The 15,854-nt window shown below is 48.9% G+C and overlaps 1 protein-coding gene across 1 annotated transcript in view; it reads left to right on the top strand.

The window, feature by feature from the left end:
* The window catches only part of camkmt (calmodulin-lysine N-methyltransferase), a 243,920-nt gene that overhangs the window by 198,296 nt on the left and 29,770 nt on the right, over window positions 1-15,854 (top strand). The window contains exon 9 of the mRNA XM_014179982.3: window positions 11,305-11,368. Within this exon, the coding sequence (XP_014035457.1) occupies window positions 11,305-11,368 (64 nt within the window). The remainder of the gene's footprint in view (window positions 1-11,304; window positions 11,369-15,854) is intronic.

Consider the following 15,854-nt stretch of genomic DNA (forward strand, 5'->3'; position numbering starts at 1 on the left):
GGACGCAATCCAAGAGTGAGCCGTGCCGGAGATGCCCAACTCGGAGAGGGTCGAGAGGAGGATCTGATGGTTCACAGTATCAAAGGCAGCAGATGGGTCTAGAAGGATGAGAGCAGAGGAAAGAGAGTTAGCTTTAGCAGTGCGGAGAGCCTCCGTGACACAGAGAAGAGCAGTCTCAGTTGAATGACCAGTCTTGAAACCTGACTGATTTGGATCAAGAAGGTCATTCTGAGAGAGATAGCAAGAGAGCTGGCCAAGGACGGCACGCTCAAGAGTTTTGGAGAGAAAAGAAAGAAGGGATACTGGTCTGTAGTTGTTGACATCGGAGGGATCGAGTGTAGGTTTTTTGAGAAGGGGTGCAACTCTCGCTCTCTTGAAGACGGAAGGGACGTAGCCAGCGATCAAGGATGAGTTGATGAGCGAGGTGAGGTAAGGGAGAAGGTCTCCGGAAATGGTCTGGAGAAGAGAGGAGGGGATAGGGTCAAGCGGGCAGGTTGTTGGGCGGCCGGCCGTCACAAGACGCGAGATTTCATCTGGAGAGAGAGGGGAGAAAGAGGTCAAAGCACAGGGTAGGGCAGTGTGAGCAGGACCAGCGGTGTCGTTTGACTTAGCAAACGAGGATCGGATGTCGTCGACCTTCTTTTCAAAATGGTTGACGAAGTCATCCGCAGAGAGGGAGGAGGGGGGGGGGGGAGGGGGAGGAGGATTCAGGAGGGAGGAGAAGGTGGCAAAGAGCTTCCTAGGGTTAGAGGCAGATGTTTGGAATTTAGAGTGGTAGAAAGTGGCTTTAGCAGCAGAGACAGAAGAGGAAAATGTAGAGAGGAGGGAGTGAAAGGATGCCAGGTCCGCAGGGAGGCGAGTTTTCCTCCATTTCCACTCGGCTGCCCGGAGCCCTGTTCTGTGAGCTCGCAATGAGTCGTCGAGCCACGGAGCAGGAGGGGAGGACCGAGCCGGCCTGGAGGATAGGGGACATAGAGAGTCAAAGGATGCAGAAAGGGAGGAGAGGAGGGTTGAGGAGGCAGAATCAGGAGATAGGTTGGAGAAGGTTTGAGCAGAGGGAAGAGATGATAGGATGGAAGAGGAGAGAGTAGCGGGGGAGAGAGAGCGAAGGTTGGGACGGCGCAATACCATCCGAGTAGGGGCAGAGTGAGAAGTGTTGGATGCGAGCGAGAGGGAAAAGGATACAAGGTAGTGGTCGGAGACTTGGAGGGGAGTTGCAATGAGATTAGTGGAAGAACAGCATCTAATAAAGATGAGGTCAAGCGTATTGTCTGCCTTGTGAGTAGGGGGGGAAGGTGAGAGGGTGAGGTCAAAAGAGGAGAGGAGTGGAAAGAAGGAGGCAGAGAGGAATGAGTCAAAGGTAGACATGGGGAGGTTAAAGTCACCCAGAACTGTGAGAGGTGAGCCATCCTCAGGAAAGGAACTTATCAAGGCGTCAAGCTCATTGATGAACTCTCCAAGGGAACCTGGAGGGCGATAAATGATAAGGATGTTAAGCTTGAAAGGGCTGGTAACTGTGACAGCATGGAATTCAAAGGAGGCGATAGACAGATGGGTCAGGGGAGAAAGAGAGAATGTCCACTTGGGAGAGATGAGGATCCCAGTGCCACCACCCCGCTGACCAGAAGCTTTCGGGGTGTGCGAGAACACGTGGGCAGACGAGGAGAGAGCAGTAGGAGTAGCAGTGTTATTTGTGGTAATCCATGTTTCCGTCAGCGCCAAGAAGTCGAGGGACTGGAGGGTAGCATAGGCTGAGATGAACTCTGCCTTGTTGGCCGCAGACCGGCAGTTCCAGAGGCTGCCGGAGACCTGGAACTCCACGTGGGTCATGCGCACTGGGACCACCAGGTTAGAGTGGCAGTGGCCACGTGGTGTGAAGCGTTTGTATGGCCTGTGCAGAGGGGAGAGAACAGGGATAGACAGACACATAGTTGACAGGCTACAGAAGAGGCTACGCTAATGCAAAGGAGATTGGAATGACAAGTGGACTACACGTCTCGAATGTTCAGAAAGTTAAGCTTACGTTGCAAAAATCTTATTGACTAAAATGATTAAAATGATACAGTACTGCTGGCTGGTGAAGTAGGCTAGCTAGCAGTGGCTGCGTTGTTGACTTTGTTTGAAAGTGTAGCTGGCTAGGTAACCTCGATAGTTTCAGTACTACACCTTATCATGATACAAAGGCAACTATGTAGCTAGCTAACATAACACTAATCAAGACGTTCCTTTGTAATGTATTTAGTTTCTACAATGCTGCTCGTCGGTAATAGTTGGCTAGGTTTGGAAATGGCGTCGCGGGGGACGAAAATAGCTGGCCAGCTAACCTCGATAATTACTCTAAACTACACAATTATCAAACTATGACAAACTATGACAAAGACAACTTATTGACTAAAATGACTAAAATGATACAGTACTGCTGGCTGGTAAAGTAGGCTAGCTAGCAGTGGCTGCTTGTTGACTTTGTTTGAAAGTGTAGCTGGCTAGGTAACCTCGATAGTTTCAGTGCTACACCTTATCATGATACAAAGGCAACTATGTAGCTAGCTAACACTAGCTAACCTGGCTAGCTAACCTCGATAATTCCTCTAAACTACACAATTATCTTAGATACAAAGACAGCAAAGACAACTATGTAGCTAGCTAACACTACACTAATCAAATCGTTCCGTTGTAATGTATTAGTTTCTACAGTGCTGCTAGTCGGTAGAAGTTGGCTAGCTAGCTAGCAGTTGTTGACTAAGTAGGAGAACGGTGGCGCGGCGCGGCGGACAAAAATAGCTGGCTAGCTAACCTCGATAATTACTCTAAACTACACAATTATCTTTGATACAAAGACAGCTAAGTAGCTAGCTAAAAAATTGCTCAGATCAAACAAATCAAACCGTTGTAATGTAGGCTTTCCTCTAGATGTTGGAACATTGCTGGGGGGACTTGCTTCCATTCAGCCACAAGAGCATTAGTGAGGTCGGGCACTGATGTTGGGCGATTAAGCCTGGCTCACAGTCGGCATTCCAATTCATCCCAAAGGTGTTCGATGGGTCAGGCCATTCAAGTTGTTCCTCACCGATCTCAACAAACTATTTCTGTATGGACCTCGCTTTGTGCACGGGGGTTATTGTCATGCTTAAATAGGAATAGGCCTTCCCCAAACTGTTGCCACAAAGTTGGAAGCACAGAATTGTCTAGAATGTCATTGTATGCTGTTAAGATTTCCCTTCACTGGAACTTAGGGCCCTTGCCCAAACAATGAAAAACAGCCCCAGACCCTTATTCCTCCTCCACCAAACTTTACAGTTGGCACTATGCATTGGGGCAGGTAGCATTCTCCTTGCATCCGCCAAACCCAGATTCATCCGTCGGACTGCCAGATGGTGAAGCGTGATTCATCACTCCAGAGAAAGCGTTTCCACTGCTCCAGAGTCCAATGGTGGCGAGCTTTACACCACTCCAGCCGACGTTTGGCATTACTCATGGTGATCTTAAGCTTATGTGTGGCTGCTTGGCCATGGAAACCCATTTCATGAAGCTCCCAACGAACATTTCTTGTGCTGACGTTCCATCCAGAGGTAGTTTGGTAGTGAGTGTTGCAACCGAGTACAGACGACTTTTACGTGCTACATGCTTCAGCACTCGGCCGTTCCGTCTGGTGAGCTTGTGTGGCCTACCACTTCGCGGCTGAGCCGTTGTTACTCCTAGACGTTTCCACTTCACAATAACAGCACTTACAGTTGACTGGGGAAGCTGTAGCAGAGCAGAATTTTGACGAACTGACTTGTTGGAAAGGTGGCATCCTATAGCGGTGCCACGTTGAAAGTCACTGAGCTCTTCAGTAAGGCCATTCTACTGCCAATGTTTGTCTATGGAGATAGAATGGCTGTGTGCTCGATTTTATATGGCCCATGTTGACTCCGATACTTCCACTGTTGTGTCAAGTTAGCTGGGTGGTGGACCATTCTTGATACACACAGGAAATAGCCAAATCCACTAGGGGTGTCCACATACTTTTGTATATATAGTGTATATCAGATGACTGGTGGGTTAGGTTCAGATAAAGGGGAAGCAGTGGAAGTGTCTCGGAGTGTGTTTAGAGGGGTGGGGTGCCCCGCTGACCAGGGGAAGGGGACAGAGAGAAGGGCAGAGACAGGGTAGACTGCCCACCCCTCTCCTCCCCTCCCTAAGGCCCAACCTCCATTGTTCAGCAGTGACCCCACCCGCACAAAACAGGGGGGGGTCACCAGTTCACCATATAATGAACCTGATTTGAGGTCAGAGGTCACAACCCCAACGTATGTTAGACGCCGTAATTTCTAAACTCACATTCTTACTCACCACACACACAATCTGCTCCCGGTACAAAAGACAGGTCAATGGAAGCATTATGTCATTGTGGTCAATAGACTAGAAAGTGTTTTTACAAACTCAAACTTGTATAACCTTCACATCTGTGTCCTTACAATGGATTTGTGAAGTGACATTTCTTGTAAAGCAAGAAAATGAGTCTGAAACCATCTTAGATAAGTGCAGGAAGTGATTAGTGGAACAATGAGACTGAAAAAGGAGAGGAAAACTAGAAGCTTTATCTCATCTGTACAAAACAACAGTACAAGGGCCTTATCATCATCCATCTGCATGAAATCCCTATTCTCTACAGCGGCCTATCCCCTACACATCACCAACTATACCAAAACCCTGTTCACTACATGTGTTACCTCAGTACCCCACATAACACCCACATGGACTAAGGTCGGAGTTCACTCAGGAAGCTGATCTGGTGTGTTCCCATTGGAGGCAGCCAGAGATACCTCAGAGATAGCGTATTACTACTAGGCCTTACTGTATCTCCTTCTGCTGGTATAGCCTGCTTCCTGTTTCCAGCACAGAGAGGGACTTTCTTTCTCCATAGATGGAGGTCAATGTATCCTTCCACATGTCCCCGAATGTACTCTCACTGTTTCCCAAAGCATTATTTAATCCCATCACACTGAGGCTAAGTGCCCACTGTGATGCACTGTCCTGCCCCCCTACTGAAATCAAGTGTATTTCTTTTATTGTTTTATTCCAGTCTGGAATTCTAAACCCAGGTCACAATGTTCTGTGTGTGGTAAGGGACACAGTCAGGCCCATCAGTCGGGTCAGTCAGTCAGGCCATGCTGTGCACCGCTTCACACCATCCTGTTCCACTCCCGTCTCCCCCATCCCGATCCACTCCCCTCTGCTCCATCCCGCTCTGCTCCCCTCTCCCCCATCCCGCTCTGCTCCCCTCTCCTTCATCCCGCTCTGCTCCCCTCTCCTCCATCCCGCTCTGCTCCCCTCTCCTCCATCCCGCTCTGCTCCCCTCTCCTCCATCCCGCTCTGCTCCCCTCTCCTCCATCCCGCTCTGCTCCCCTCTCCTCCATCCCGCTCTGCTCCCCTCTCCTCTATCCCGCTCCACTCCCCTCTGCTTCATCCCGCTCCCCTCTCCTCCATCCCTCTCTGCTCCCCTCTCCTCCATCCCGCTCTGCTCCCCTCTCCTCCATCCCGCTCTGCTCCCCTCTGCTCCATCCCACTCCCCTCTGCTCCATCCCTCTCTGCTCCCCTCTCCTCCATCCCTCTCTGCTCCCCTCTCCTCCATCCCGCTCCGCTCCCCTCTCCTCCATCCCGCTCCACTCCCCTTTCCTCCATCCCGCTCCACTCCCCTCTGCTCCATCCCGCTCCTCTCCCCTCTCCTCCATCCCGCTATGCTCCCCTTTCCTCCATCCCGCTCCGCTCCCCTCTCCTCCATCCCGCTATGCTCCCCTTTCCTCCATCCCACTCCGCTCCCCTCTGCTCCATCCCGCTCCGCTCCCCCCCCCTCCATCCCGCTCCGCTCCCCTCTCCTCCATCCCGCTATGCTCCCCTTTCCTCCATCCCACTCCGCTCCCCTCTGCTCTTTCCCGCTCCGCTCCCCTCTCCTCCATCCCGCTCCGCTCCCCTCTGCTCCATCCCGCTCCGCTCCCCTCTCCTCCATCCCGCTATGCTCCCCTTTCCTCCATCCCGCTCCGCTCCCCTCTCCTCCATCCCGCTCCGCTCCCCTCTGCTCCATCCCGCTCCGCTCCGCTCCCCTCTCCTCCATCCCGCTCCGCTCCCCTCTCCTCCATCCCGCTATGCTCCCCTTTCCTCCAGCCCGCTCCGCTCCGCTCCCCTCTGCTCCATCCCGCTCCGCTCCCCTCTCCTCCATCCCGCTATGCTCCCCTTTCCTCTATCCCGCTCCGCTCCCCTCTCCTCCATCCCGCTCCGCTCCACACGGATTTCCTACAGAAGAGACAGATTTGCATAGGGAAGGTCACCAGCTAACGTGATTGGAAAGTTTCCCCCAGATTGCAACGCTGAGAGCCAGTAGGGGCTTTGTGTTGGATTATGCTAGATCTGGGTTGTATTGTTGCATTTAGTCAAATTACTTTAGCACTCATTTGGGATAATATTGGTCCTGACAGAGGCTATTGTGATTAGAGTGACGGCTGCTTTGGGTGTGATTGGAGGGGGAGGGTGAGGGGGGTGACTGAAGCCCAGCATGGTGCTGATCTGACCGTGAGTGCGTTACCAGGGTGATCACCGTGGGCAACGAGGCGTGCATGAACACAAGTCTGTTTCCTCTTCTCATCTCCTGCTCAATGACGCTCCTGTCACCCGTCTCCCCAAAGAGAGGACAAACATGAGTGGCCACGTTAACACACACACAGTCTCTGTCTGTCAAACTCACTCACTCTCACTCATATTTGAATACAATTACACTCCACTTCCTCCACTTTCTCATACAGGTTTAATCTCTTAAATCTTAATATCACCTTTATATTCCTTATATTCTCATCTGTATTTAAAACTATTTATCTTAAGTACTCCTACAAACAGGCAGTTACAGTATACCATCTCATTCCAACCCCTCCACCTTAGTCTTGCCATCTCTTTTTAAATCTCTCATTTCATCTAAAGGAGTTTGACATACATTGCACTAGTGTTCAATGATCTGATAATGGTCATTACTGAGTAATGACATATGATAGCTTGTTGAGTTCCCTTAGACTTGCAAAAAACTCTAACAATTATTCAAATGTCACTAGGTTTGTACAGTTTTATATCATGTCACTGTTGAGGTTTGGGGATTAAAATGATGGTTGTTACTTGTAAATTATATAAATTGAATGTTGTTTTTATAATTTTCTAACATCATATTTTATTTATATAAATACAGTGAGCTCCAAAGGTATTGGGACAGTGACTTTTTTTGTCTTATTTTGGCTCTGTACTCCAGCACATTTGAAATGATACAATGACGGAGGTTAAATTGGAGCCCCCCCCCCCCCCTGTTTTGCCATCAGAACAGCCTCAATTCGTTGGGACATGGACTCTACAAGGTGTAGAAAGCGTTCCACAGGGATGCTGGCCCATGTTGACTCCGATACTTCCACTGTTATGTCAAGTTAGCTGGGTGGTGGACCATTCTTGATACACACAGGAAACTGTTGAGCGTGAAAATCCCAACAGCGTTGCAGTTCTTGACACAAAACCAGTGAGCCTTGCACCTACTACCATACCCCATTCTAAGACATTTCAATATTTTGTCTTGCCCGTTCACCGTCTGAATGGCACATATACACAATCCATGTCTCAATTGTCTCAAGGCTTCCTTCTTTAACCTGTCTCCTCCCCTTCATGATTTAACAAGTGACATCAATAAGGGATCATAGCTTTCACCTAGTCAGTCTATTTCCTGGAAAGAGCAATGTTTTGTCAAATGGTATTTTTTTTATGTGTATTAACTTTTATTCAGGATAGCCTAATTGAGACCGGGGTCTCATTCCCAATCGTGTCCTGAGTACAAACATTTTCCACAACAGGAAGAACAATTTACATTTAAAACAAGAAGAATAAAATAACCACAAGGCACAACCTCAAGACCACAACAAATGAACCATTCAAATCAATCCTCAGTTAATGAATTCAACACTAGAGTCCTAAACTGCCCTAGTGGCACCAGGGAATCATTTTGTATGTTATTCCAACAATGAGGGGCACTAAAACTAAAGGAGGATTTACCTCAAGTTAACCAATCCTGCAAGTGGGTTTGGTAGCTCATTATTTTATACATTAGCAATGAAGTTAGGTAAGTTGGAAGCTTGTGTAGCAGGGCTTTGTAAACAAAAAGGAAGAAAGGAATTGTTATATGGGACTTTAATGAGGACCAGCCAAACTTTTTGATACAGGATGCAGTGGTGAGTATTAAAACTGTCACCAGTGATCAAACGAATGGCGCTATGGTAGACGGCATCCAAAGGTTTAAGAGTAGTGTCTGCTGCAACCTGGTAAATGGTCTCATCAATATCAAGGACTGTCAGGAAAGTTGACTGTACAATCGGCTTCCTGCTATTTAGGGAGATGCTATATATATATATATTTTTTTTTAACACACTTAAAATCTTAGCTTTTTAACAAACTCATCCATATGCTTTTTAAACATTAAGTCTTTGGCTTCCCTGTGGCTCAGTTGGTAGAGCATGGTGTTTGCAACGCCAGGGTTGTGGGTTCGATTCCCACGGGGGGCCAGTACAAAAAAATATAAAATGAAATGTCAATTGAAATGCCCAGGTATTTGTAGGTGGGAACCCGATCAATGGGAGGACCATGAATAAATATGTAGTCCATCTGAAACATTCAGGAGAGAGCTAGAGAACATGTATTTAGTCTTGCCTGCATTAAGTACACATTTTAAACCAACCAGGGCTTTCTGTAAGGTAACAAGGTCAGATTGCAGCTCTAACATAGCCTGGTCAACAGTTGGCTAATGGCATACATAACAGTGTCATCTGCATACAGATGAATATTAGAAGTTGTATTAAAGTAGTCAAACGTTTAGTATTTGGTCCCATATTCCTAGCACGCAGACTACATCAAGCTTGTGACTTTACAAACTTGTTGGATGCATATGCTGTTTGTTTTGGTTGTGTTTCAGATTATTTTGTGCCCAATAGGAATTAATGGTAAATAATGTATTGTGTCATTTCGGAGTCATTTTCATTGTAAATAAGAGTAGAGAGCATTCGGAGAGTTTTCAGACCACTTCGCTTTTTCCACATTTTGTTACGTTACAGCCTTACTCTAAAATTGATAAATTGTTTATTTCCCGCATCAATACCTCATAATGACAAAGTGAAAACAGTTTTTTATAAATTCAGAAATACCTTATTTACGTAAGTATTCAGACCCTTTGCTCTGAGACTCGAAATTGAGCTCAGGTGCTTCCTGTTTCCATTGATCATACTTGAGATGTTTTTACAACTTCATTGGAGTCCACCTGTGGTAAATCTAATTGATTGGACATGATTTGGAAAGGCACGCACCTGTTTATTTAAGGTCCCACAGTTGACAGTGCACGTCAGAGGAAAAACCAAGCCATTAGGTCGAAGGAATTGTCGGTAGAGCTCCGAGACAGGATTGTGGCGAAGCACAGATCTGGGGAAGGGTACCAAAAAATATCTGCAGCATTGAAGGTACCCAAGAACACAGTGGCCTCCATCATTCTTAAATGGAAGAAGTTTGGAACCACCAAGACTCCTCCTAGAGCTGGCTGCCCAGCCAAACTGAGCAATAGGGGGAGTATGGCCTTGGTCAGGGAGGTGACCAAGAACCCGATGGTCAGTCTGACAGAGCTCCAGAGTTCCTCTGTGGAGGAGAGAGAACCTTCCAGAAGGACAAATATCTCTGCAGCACTCCACCAATCAGGCCTTTATGGTAGAGTGGCCAGCTCAGGTCCTCAGACTGGAGTGAAGGTTCACCTTCCAACAGGACAAGGACCCTAAGCACCCAGCCAAGACACCGCAGGAGTGTCTTCGGGACAAGTCTCAATGTCCTTGAGTGGCCCAGCCAGAGCCCGGACTTGAACCCGATCTAACATCTCTGGAGAGACCTGAGAACAGTTGTGCAGTGACGCTCCCCATCCAGCCTGACAGAGCTTGAGAGCATCTGCAGAGATTAATCAAAGAAACTCCCTAAATACATGTGTGCCAAGCTTGTAGCGTCATTCCCAAGAAGACTCAAGAATGTAATCGCTGCCAAAGGTGCTTCAAGAAAGTACTGAGTAAAAAAACATTTGCAAAAAAAAAAATATTAAATGTGTTTTTGTTTTGTCGTTATGGGTTATTGTGTGTAGATTGATGAGGGGGGGGGACAATTTAATCAATTTTAAAATAAGGTTGTAACATTACAAAATGTGGAAAAAGTCAAGGGGTCTAAATACTTTCTGAATGCACCTGTATGTTTCTAAACACTTCTACATTAATGTGGATGCTACCATGATTATGGATAGTCCTGACTGAATGGTGAATAATGATGAGTGAGAAAGTAACAGATGCACAATCATACCCCCCCAAAAATGGTAAGCTCCCCTGTAATGACGAGAGGTTAGCGTGTCTTGGAGGTATGATATTTGTGCATCTGTAACTTTCTCACTCATCATTATTTATGATTCATTCAGGATTATCCATAATCATGGTAGCATCCACAAGTGTTTAGAAACATATTATATTCTTATTTACAATAAAAGTGACACAAATGGCACTACATTGTTTACCATTCATTTATACCGGGTACAAAATAATCTGAAACACAACCAAAACAAACAGCAAATGCATCCAACAATTTTTTTGGAGTCACAAGCTTGATATAGTCATTTCGTACTATGAATATTGGACCAAATACTTTTGACTACTTTAATACACCTTTAAGTGAGTTTGTCCTTATACTTTTGCTCCCCAAAAATAGGGGGACATGTACAAAAAGTGCTGTAATTTCTAAATGGTTCACCTGATATGGATGAGAATACCTTCAAATTAAAGCTGACAGTCTGCACTTTAACCTCATTTCAAATCCGAAGTACAGAGCCAAAACAACAGCTAGCTCACTGTACAGGAATACAGATCATTACTTTGTATACTTGTGTTCAAATCATTGTTTAGAAAAATCAAGATCTGTTAGTGATTTGAAGTGTGTGTGTGTGTGTGTGTGTGTGTGTGTGTGTGTGTGTGTGTGTGTGTCATATGTTTGATGATATCTGTGTAAATTTGAGACTTTGATGAAAATAAAGGGAGGAGAATATAAATAAATAATAAATGAATTTTAATCATGCAAATAGTTTTTCTTCTGTTTGTGGATTTATTTGTAAACAAAGGAAAATAAATAGCCTCCTAGTTTATCTTGAGTCACTATCACTGGAATGCATTCTAATCTATCTCTTTCTCCCCCTCTATTTCTCTTCCTCCCCCCTCCCTCCCTCTCTCCCTCCCTCCTCAGCTTGTTTCTGGACCAGTACAGAGGCAGCCTGGTTGATGCAATAAGGAGATTACTGCGACCAGACGTAAGTGTGTTTCAATTCACTCTGCAGCAACGGACTCCCCCGTAATTAGGCTTCACCCAGTGATTGAGACAGTAATGGAATGGCAGGATTAATATCATGTAATACTTTAGTACTTATTGTGTACAACTTGAATGGAGTCCTATAATCTATTTAATGCTTTCCCCCTAATCATAAAGCGGGGAACTTCTCATATTTGCCCCCGGTGATAAGAGACACGCTACGAGAGGCAAAGTAAATGAAAAAAGGCTTCAAAGATAATGTGTGATTTCTATTTATCTGTCTGGCTTTTTCAAGTATTGGCTTTGATAGGAAATGTCTTCATATTAAAAGGGGAGGGTGAAAGGGAGAAGAGGAGGAGGAGAGGGTGTGAAAGTGCTGACGTGATAACGGTGGCGGGTCCATGATCTTTGTAATCCATTCAGAGACGAGGAAGTGGTACTGATCCAAAACACTACAGTTTGAACCCCTTGCCCCATCTCTTTCCTCCTCTTCTTCACCCTCCCTCTATCCCTCTTTCCTCCCTGGGTGTCCAGAGGGTATAGATAGATACACAGGTCCCCTCTAGAGTAATGTTTTACTTAAATTTCCTTTAAGTTCACTGTAAACCATGTACTATGGCCGGTTTACCAGATGTACACATCTAATGTATGATTATCTCAAAATTAGTCTTTAGACCTAATTTCCCTCTTTAATCTATCTCACCCTAAAACCACATTACCACAGACTGGCCCCTGAACAGATTCCACAACAGATTGACAAAACAATTCATTTCTACTAATGATGTTAGTTTGTTTTTCCAACATGGAGGCGTGCCATCCCCATCCTAATCAGCCCATTACAGTAGAATTGTTTTTTTAGGGCGTGGGGGATTCTGACTCCTCAAACAGATGAAAAAACAGCTGTCAAAACCAGCTCATCCCCTTGTTATTCTTGTTTTTGATGTTTATTTTGTTTGTACTGCTGTGTGCCTTCCCATCCTCCCATTTAATTAAAACAAATAACATGATCAAAAATATGAAATAATATTTAAAGCCGAAGGATTTCAAAGAAACTTTGAACCTGGAGCTAATCCCCTTACTGCTGGTGGTCTGACTGTGCTAGCTGTACTGGTTCATCTAGAAAGTGTGGATGCGTTTCAGCCATTGATTGGATTAGGTGAGTTTTAATATTTTAGTTTATTATCTAATATAATACCTGGGAGAAATCAAATAGAATGGAATCACAATAATACAGATGGCCACTCCCTGGCTGACTCCCTGGCTGACTCCCTGGCTGACTCCCTGGCTGACTCCCTGGCTGACTCCCTGGCTGACTCCCTGGCTGACTCCCTGGCTGACTCCCTGGCTGGCTCCCTGGCTGGCTCCCTGGCTGGCTCCCTGGCTGGCTCCCTGGCTGACTCCCTGGCTGACTCCCTGGCTGGCTCCCTGGCTGGCTCCCTGGCTGGCTCCCTGGCTGACTCCCTGGCTGGCTCCCTGGCTGACTCCCTGGCTGACTCCCTGGCTGGCTCCCTGGCTGGCTCCCTGGCTGGCTCCCTGGCTGACTCCCTGACTGACTCCCTGGCTGGCTCCCTGGCTGGCTCCCTGGCTGGCTCCCTGACTGACTCCCTGGCTGGCTCCCTGGCTGGCTCCCTGGCTGACTCCCTGGCTGACTCCCTGGCTGACTCCCTGGCTGGCTCCCTGGCTGACTCCCTGACTGACTCCCTGGCTGGCTCCCTGGCTGGCTCCCTGGCTGGCTCCCTGGCTGGCTCCCTGGCTGACTCCCTGGCTGGCTCCCTGGCTGGCTCCCTGGCTGGCTCCCTGGCTGGCTCCCTGGCTGGCTCCCTGGCTGACTCCCTGGCTGGCTCCCTGGCTGGCTCCCTGGCTGGCTCCCTGGCTGGCTCCCTGACTGACTCCCTGGCTGGCTCCCTGGCTGGCTCCCTGGCTGACTCCCTGGCTGGCTCCCTGGCTGGCTCCCTGGCTGGCTCCCTGGCTGACTCCCTGGCTGGCTCCCTGGCTGACTCCCTGACTGACTCCCTGGCTGGCTCCCTGGCTGGCTCCCTGGCTGGCTCCCTGACTGACTCCCTGGCTGGCTCCCTGGCTGGCTCCCTGGCTGGCTCCCTGGCTGGCTCCCTGGCTGACTCCCTGGCTGACTCCCTGACTGACTCCCTGGCTGGCTCCCTGGCTGGCTCCCTGGCTGACTCCCTGACTGACTCCCTGGCTGACTCCCTGGCTGACTCCCTGACTGACTCCCTGGCTGACTCCCTGGCTGACTCCCTGGCTGACTCCCTGGCTGGCTCCCTGGCTGACTCCCTGGCTGACTCCCTGACTGACTCCCTGACTGACTCCCTGGCTGACTCCCTGGCTGGCTCCCTGGCTGGCTCCCTGGCTGGCTCCCTGGCTGGCTCCCTGGCTGGCTCCCTGGCTGACTCCCTGGCTGACTCCCTGGCTGACTCCCTGGCTGACTCCCTGGCTGGCTCCCTGGCTGGCTCCCTGGCTGGCTCCCTGGCTGACTCCCTGGCTGACTCCCTGGCTGGCTCCCTGACTGACTCCCTGGCTGGCTCCCTGGCTGGCTCCCTGGCTGGCTCCCTGGCTGGCTCCCTGGCTGACTCCCTGACTGACTCCCTGGCTGGCTCCCTGGCTGGCTCCCTGGCTGACTCCCTGGCTGGCTCCCTGGCTGACTCCCTGGCTGACTCCCTGGCTGACTCCCTGGCTGACTCCCTGGCTGACTCCCTGGCTGGCTCCCTGGCTGACTCCCTGACTGACTCCCTGGCTGACTCCCTGGCTGACTCCCTGGCTGGCTCCCTGGCTGGCTCCCTGGCTGGCTCCCTGGCTGGCTCCCTGGCTGACTCCCTGACTGACTCCCTGGCTGACTCCCTGGCTGACTCCCTGGCTGGCTCCCTGGCTGGCTCCCTGGCTGGCTCCCTGGCTGACTCCCTGGCTGACTCCCTGGCTGGCTCCCTGACTGACTCCCTGGCTGACTCCCTGGCTGACTCCCTGGCTGGCTCCCTGGCTGGCTCCCTGGCTGGCTCCCTGGCTGACTCCCTGACTGACTCCCTGGCTGGCTCGCTGACTGGCTGGCTGAAAGGAGAGGACAGCAGAGTGGTCAGAGCTAAGAGTTCAGCCTGGCCACAGGAGAGGCAGGACTCAAATAACTGGGTCCACACGCACATACATAAACACACACAAACACACACATACACTGAGTGAACGGGTGCAGGGCGTCATTGATTGATTAGCATAGGGAGAATGGCTGGGCTCCTTTTGACAACCTGAGATTACGGCTCAGCACAGGGCTTAAATTGCTTACCTTCCTCTGGCTAAGGAAGGCTCGGCTTTCAAAATACAGGTTTGTCAGGTTACTGTAATCTATGTGCTGTTGAAAATGGTGTTTTACCAGAATAAAAGTAAGCTACCAGAGACACAACTCTCATCTGGCTATCGCCTACCTGCTGACAGGGGCTTGCAATAGATTTGATTTTGATTGTTTAAATCAAACTTTATTTGTCACATGCGCCGATTACTTACAATCCCTTAACCAACAGTGCAGTTCAAGAAGAGTTAAGAAAATATTTACCAAATAAACTAAAGTAAAAAAGAATAAAAAGTAACACAGTAACATAACAATAACGAGGCTATATATCAAATGTAATGGTAGCCATTTGATTAATTGTTCAGCAGTCTTATGGCTTGGGGGTAGAATCTGTTAAGGAGCCTTTTGGTCCTAGACTTGGCGCTCTGGTACCGCTTGCCGTGCAGTAGCAGAGAGAACAGTCTATGACTAGGGTGGCTGGAGTCTTTGACAATTGGTAGGGCCTTCCTCTGACACCGCCTATTATATAGGTCCTGGATTGCAGAAAGCTTGGCCCCAGTGATGTACTGGGCCGTACGCACTACCCTCTGTAGCACCTTGCGGTCAGATGCTGAGCAGTTGCCATACCAGACGGTGATGCAACCGGTCAGGATGCTCTCGATGGTGCAGCTGCAGACAATTTTGAGGATCTGGAGACTCATGCCAAATATTTTAAGTCTCCTGAGGGGGAAAAGGTGTTGTCGTGCCCTCTTCACGACTGGCTTGGTGTGTTTGGACCATGATAGTTCGTTGGTGATGTGGACAGCAAGGAACTTGAAACTCTCGACCAGCTCCACTACAGCCCCGTTGATGTTAATGGGGGCCTGTTCGCCCTGCCTTTTCCTGTAGTCCACGATCAGCTCCTTTGTCTTCTCACATTGAGGGAGAGGTTATTGTCCTGGCACCACATTGCTGTCTCATCGTTGTCGGTGATCAGGCCTACCACTGTTGGGTCGTCAGCAAATGTAATGATGGTGTTGGAGTCGTGTTTGGCCATGCAGTTGTGGGCGAACAGGGAGACTAAGTACACACCCCTGAGGGGCCCCAGTGATGAGGATCAGCGTGGCAGACGTGTTGTTGCCTACCCTTACCACCTGGGGGCGGCCTGTCAGGAAGCCCAGGAACCAGTTGCAGAGGGAGGTGCCAGGGTCCTTAGCTT

Source organism: Salmo salar, chromosome 28 (genome assembly GCF_965601325.2).
Source record: "Salmo salar chromosome 28, fSalSal1, whole genome shotgun sequence".
Classification (NCBI taxonomy): domain Eukaryota; kingdom Metazoa; phylum Chordata; class Actinopteri; order Salmoniformes; family Salmonidae; genus Salmo; species Salmo salar.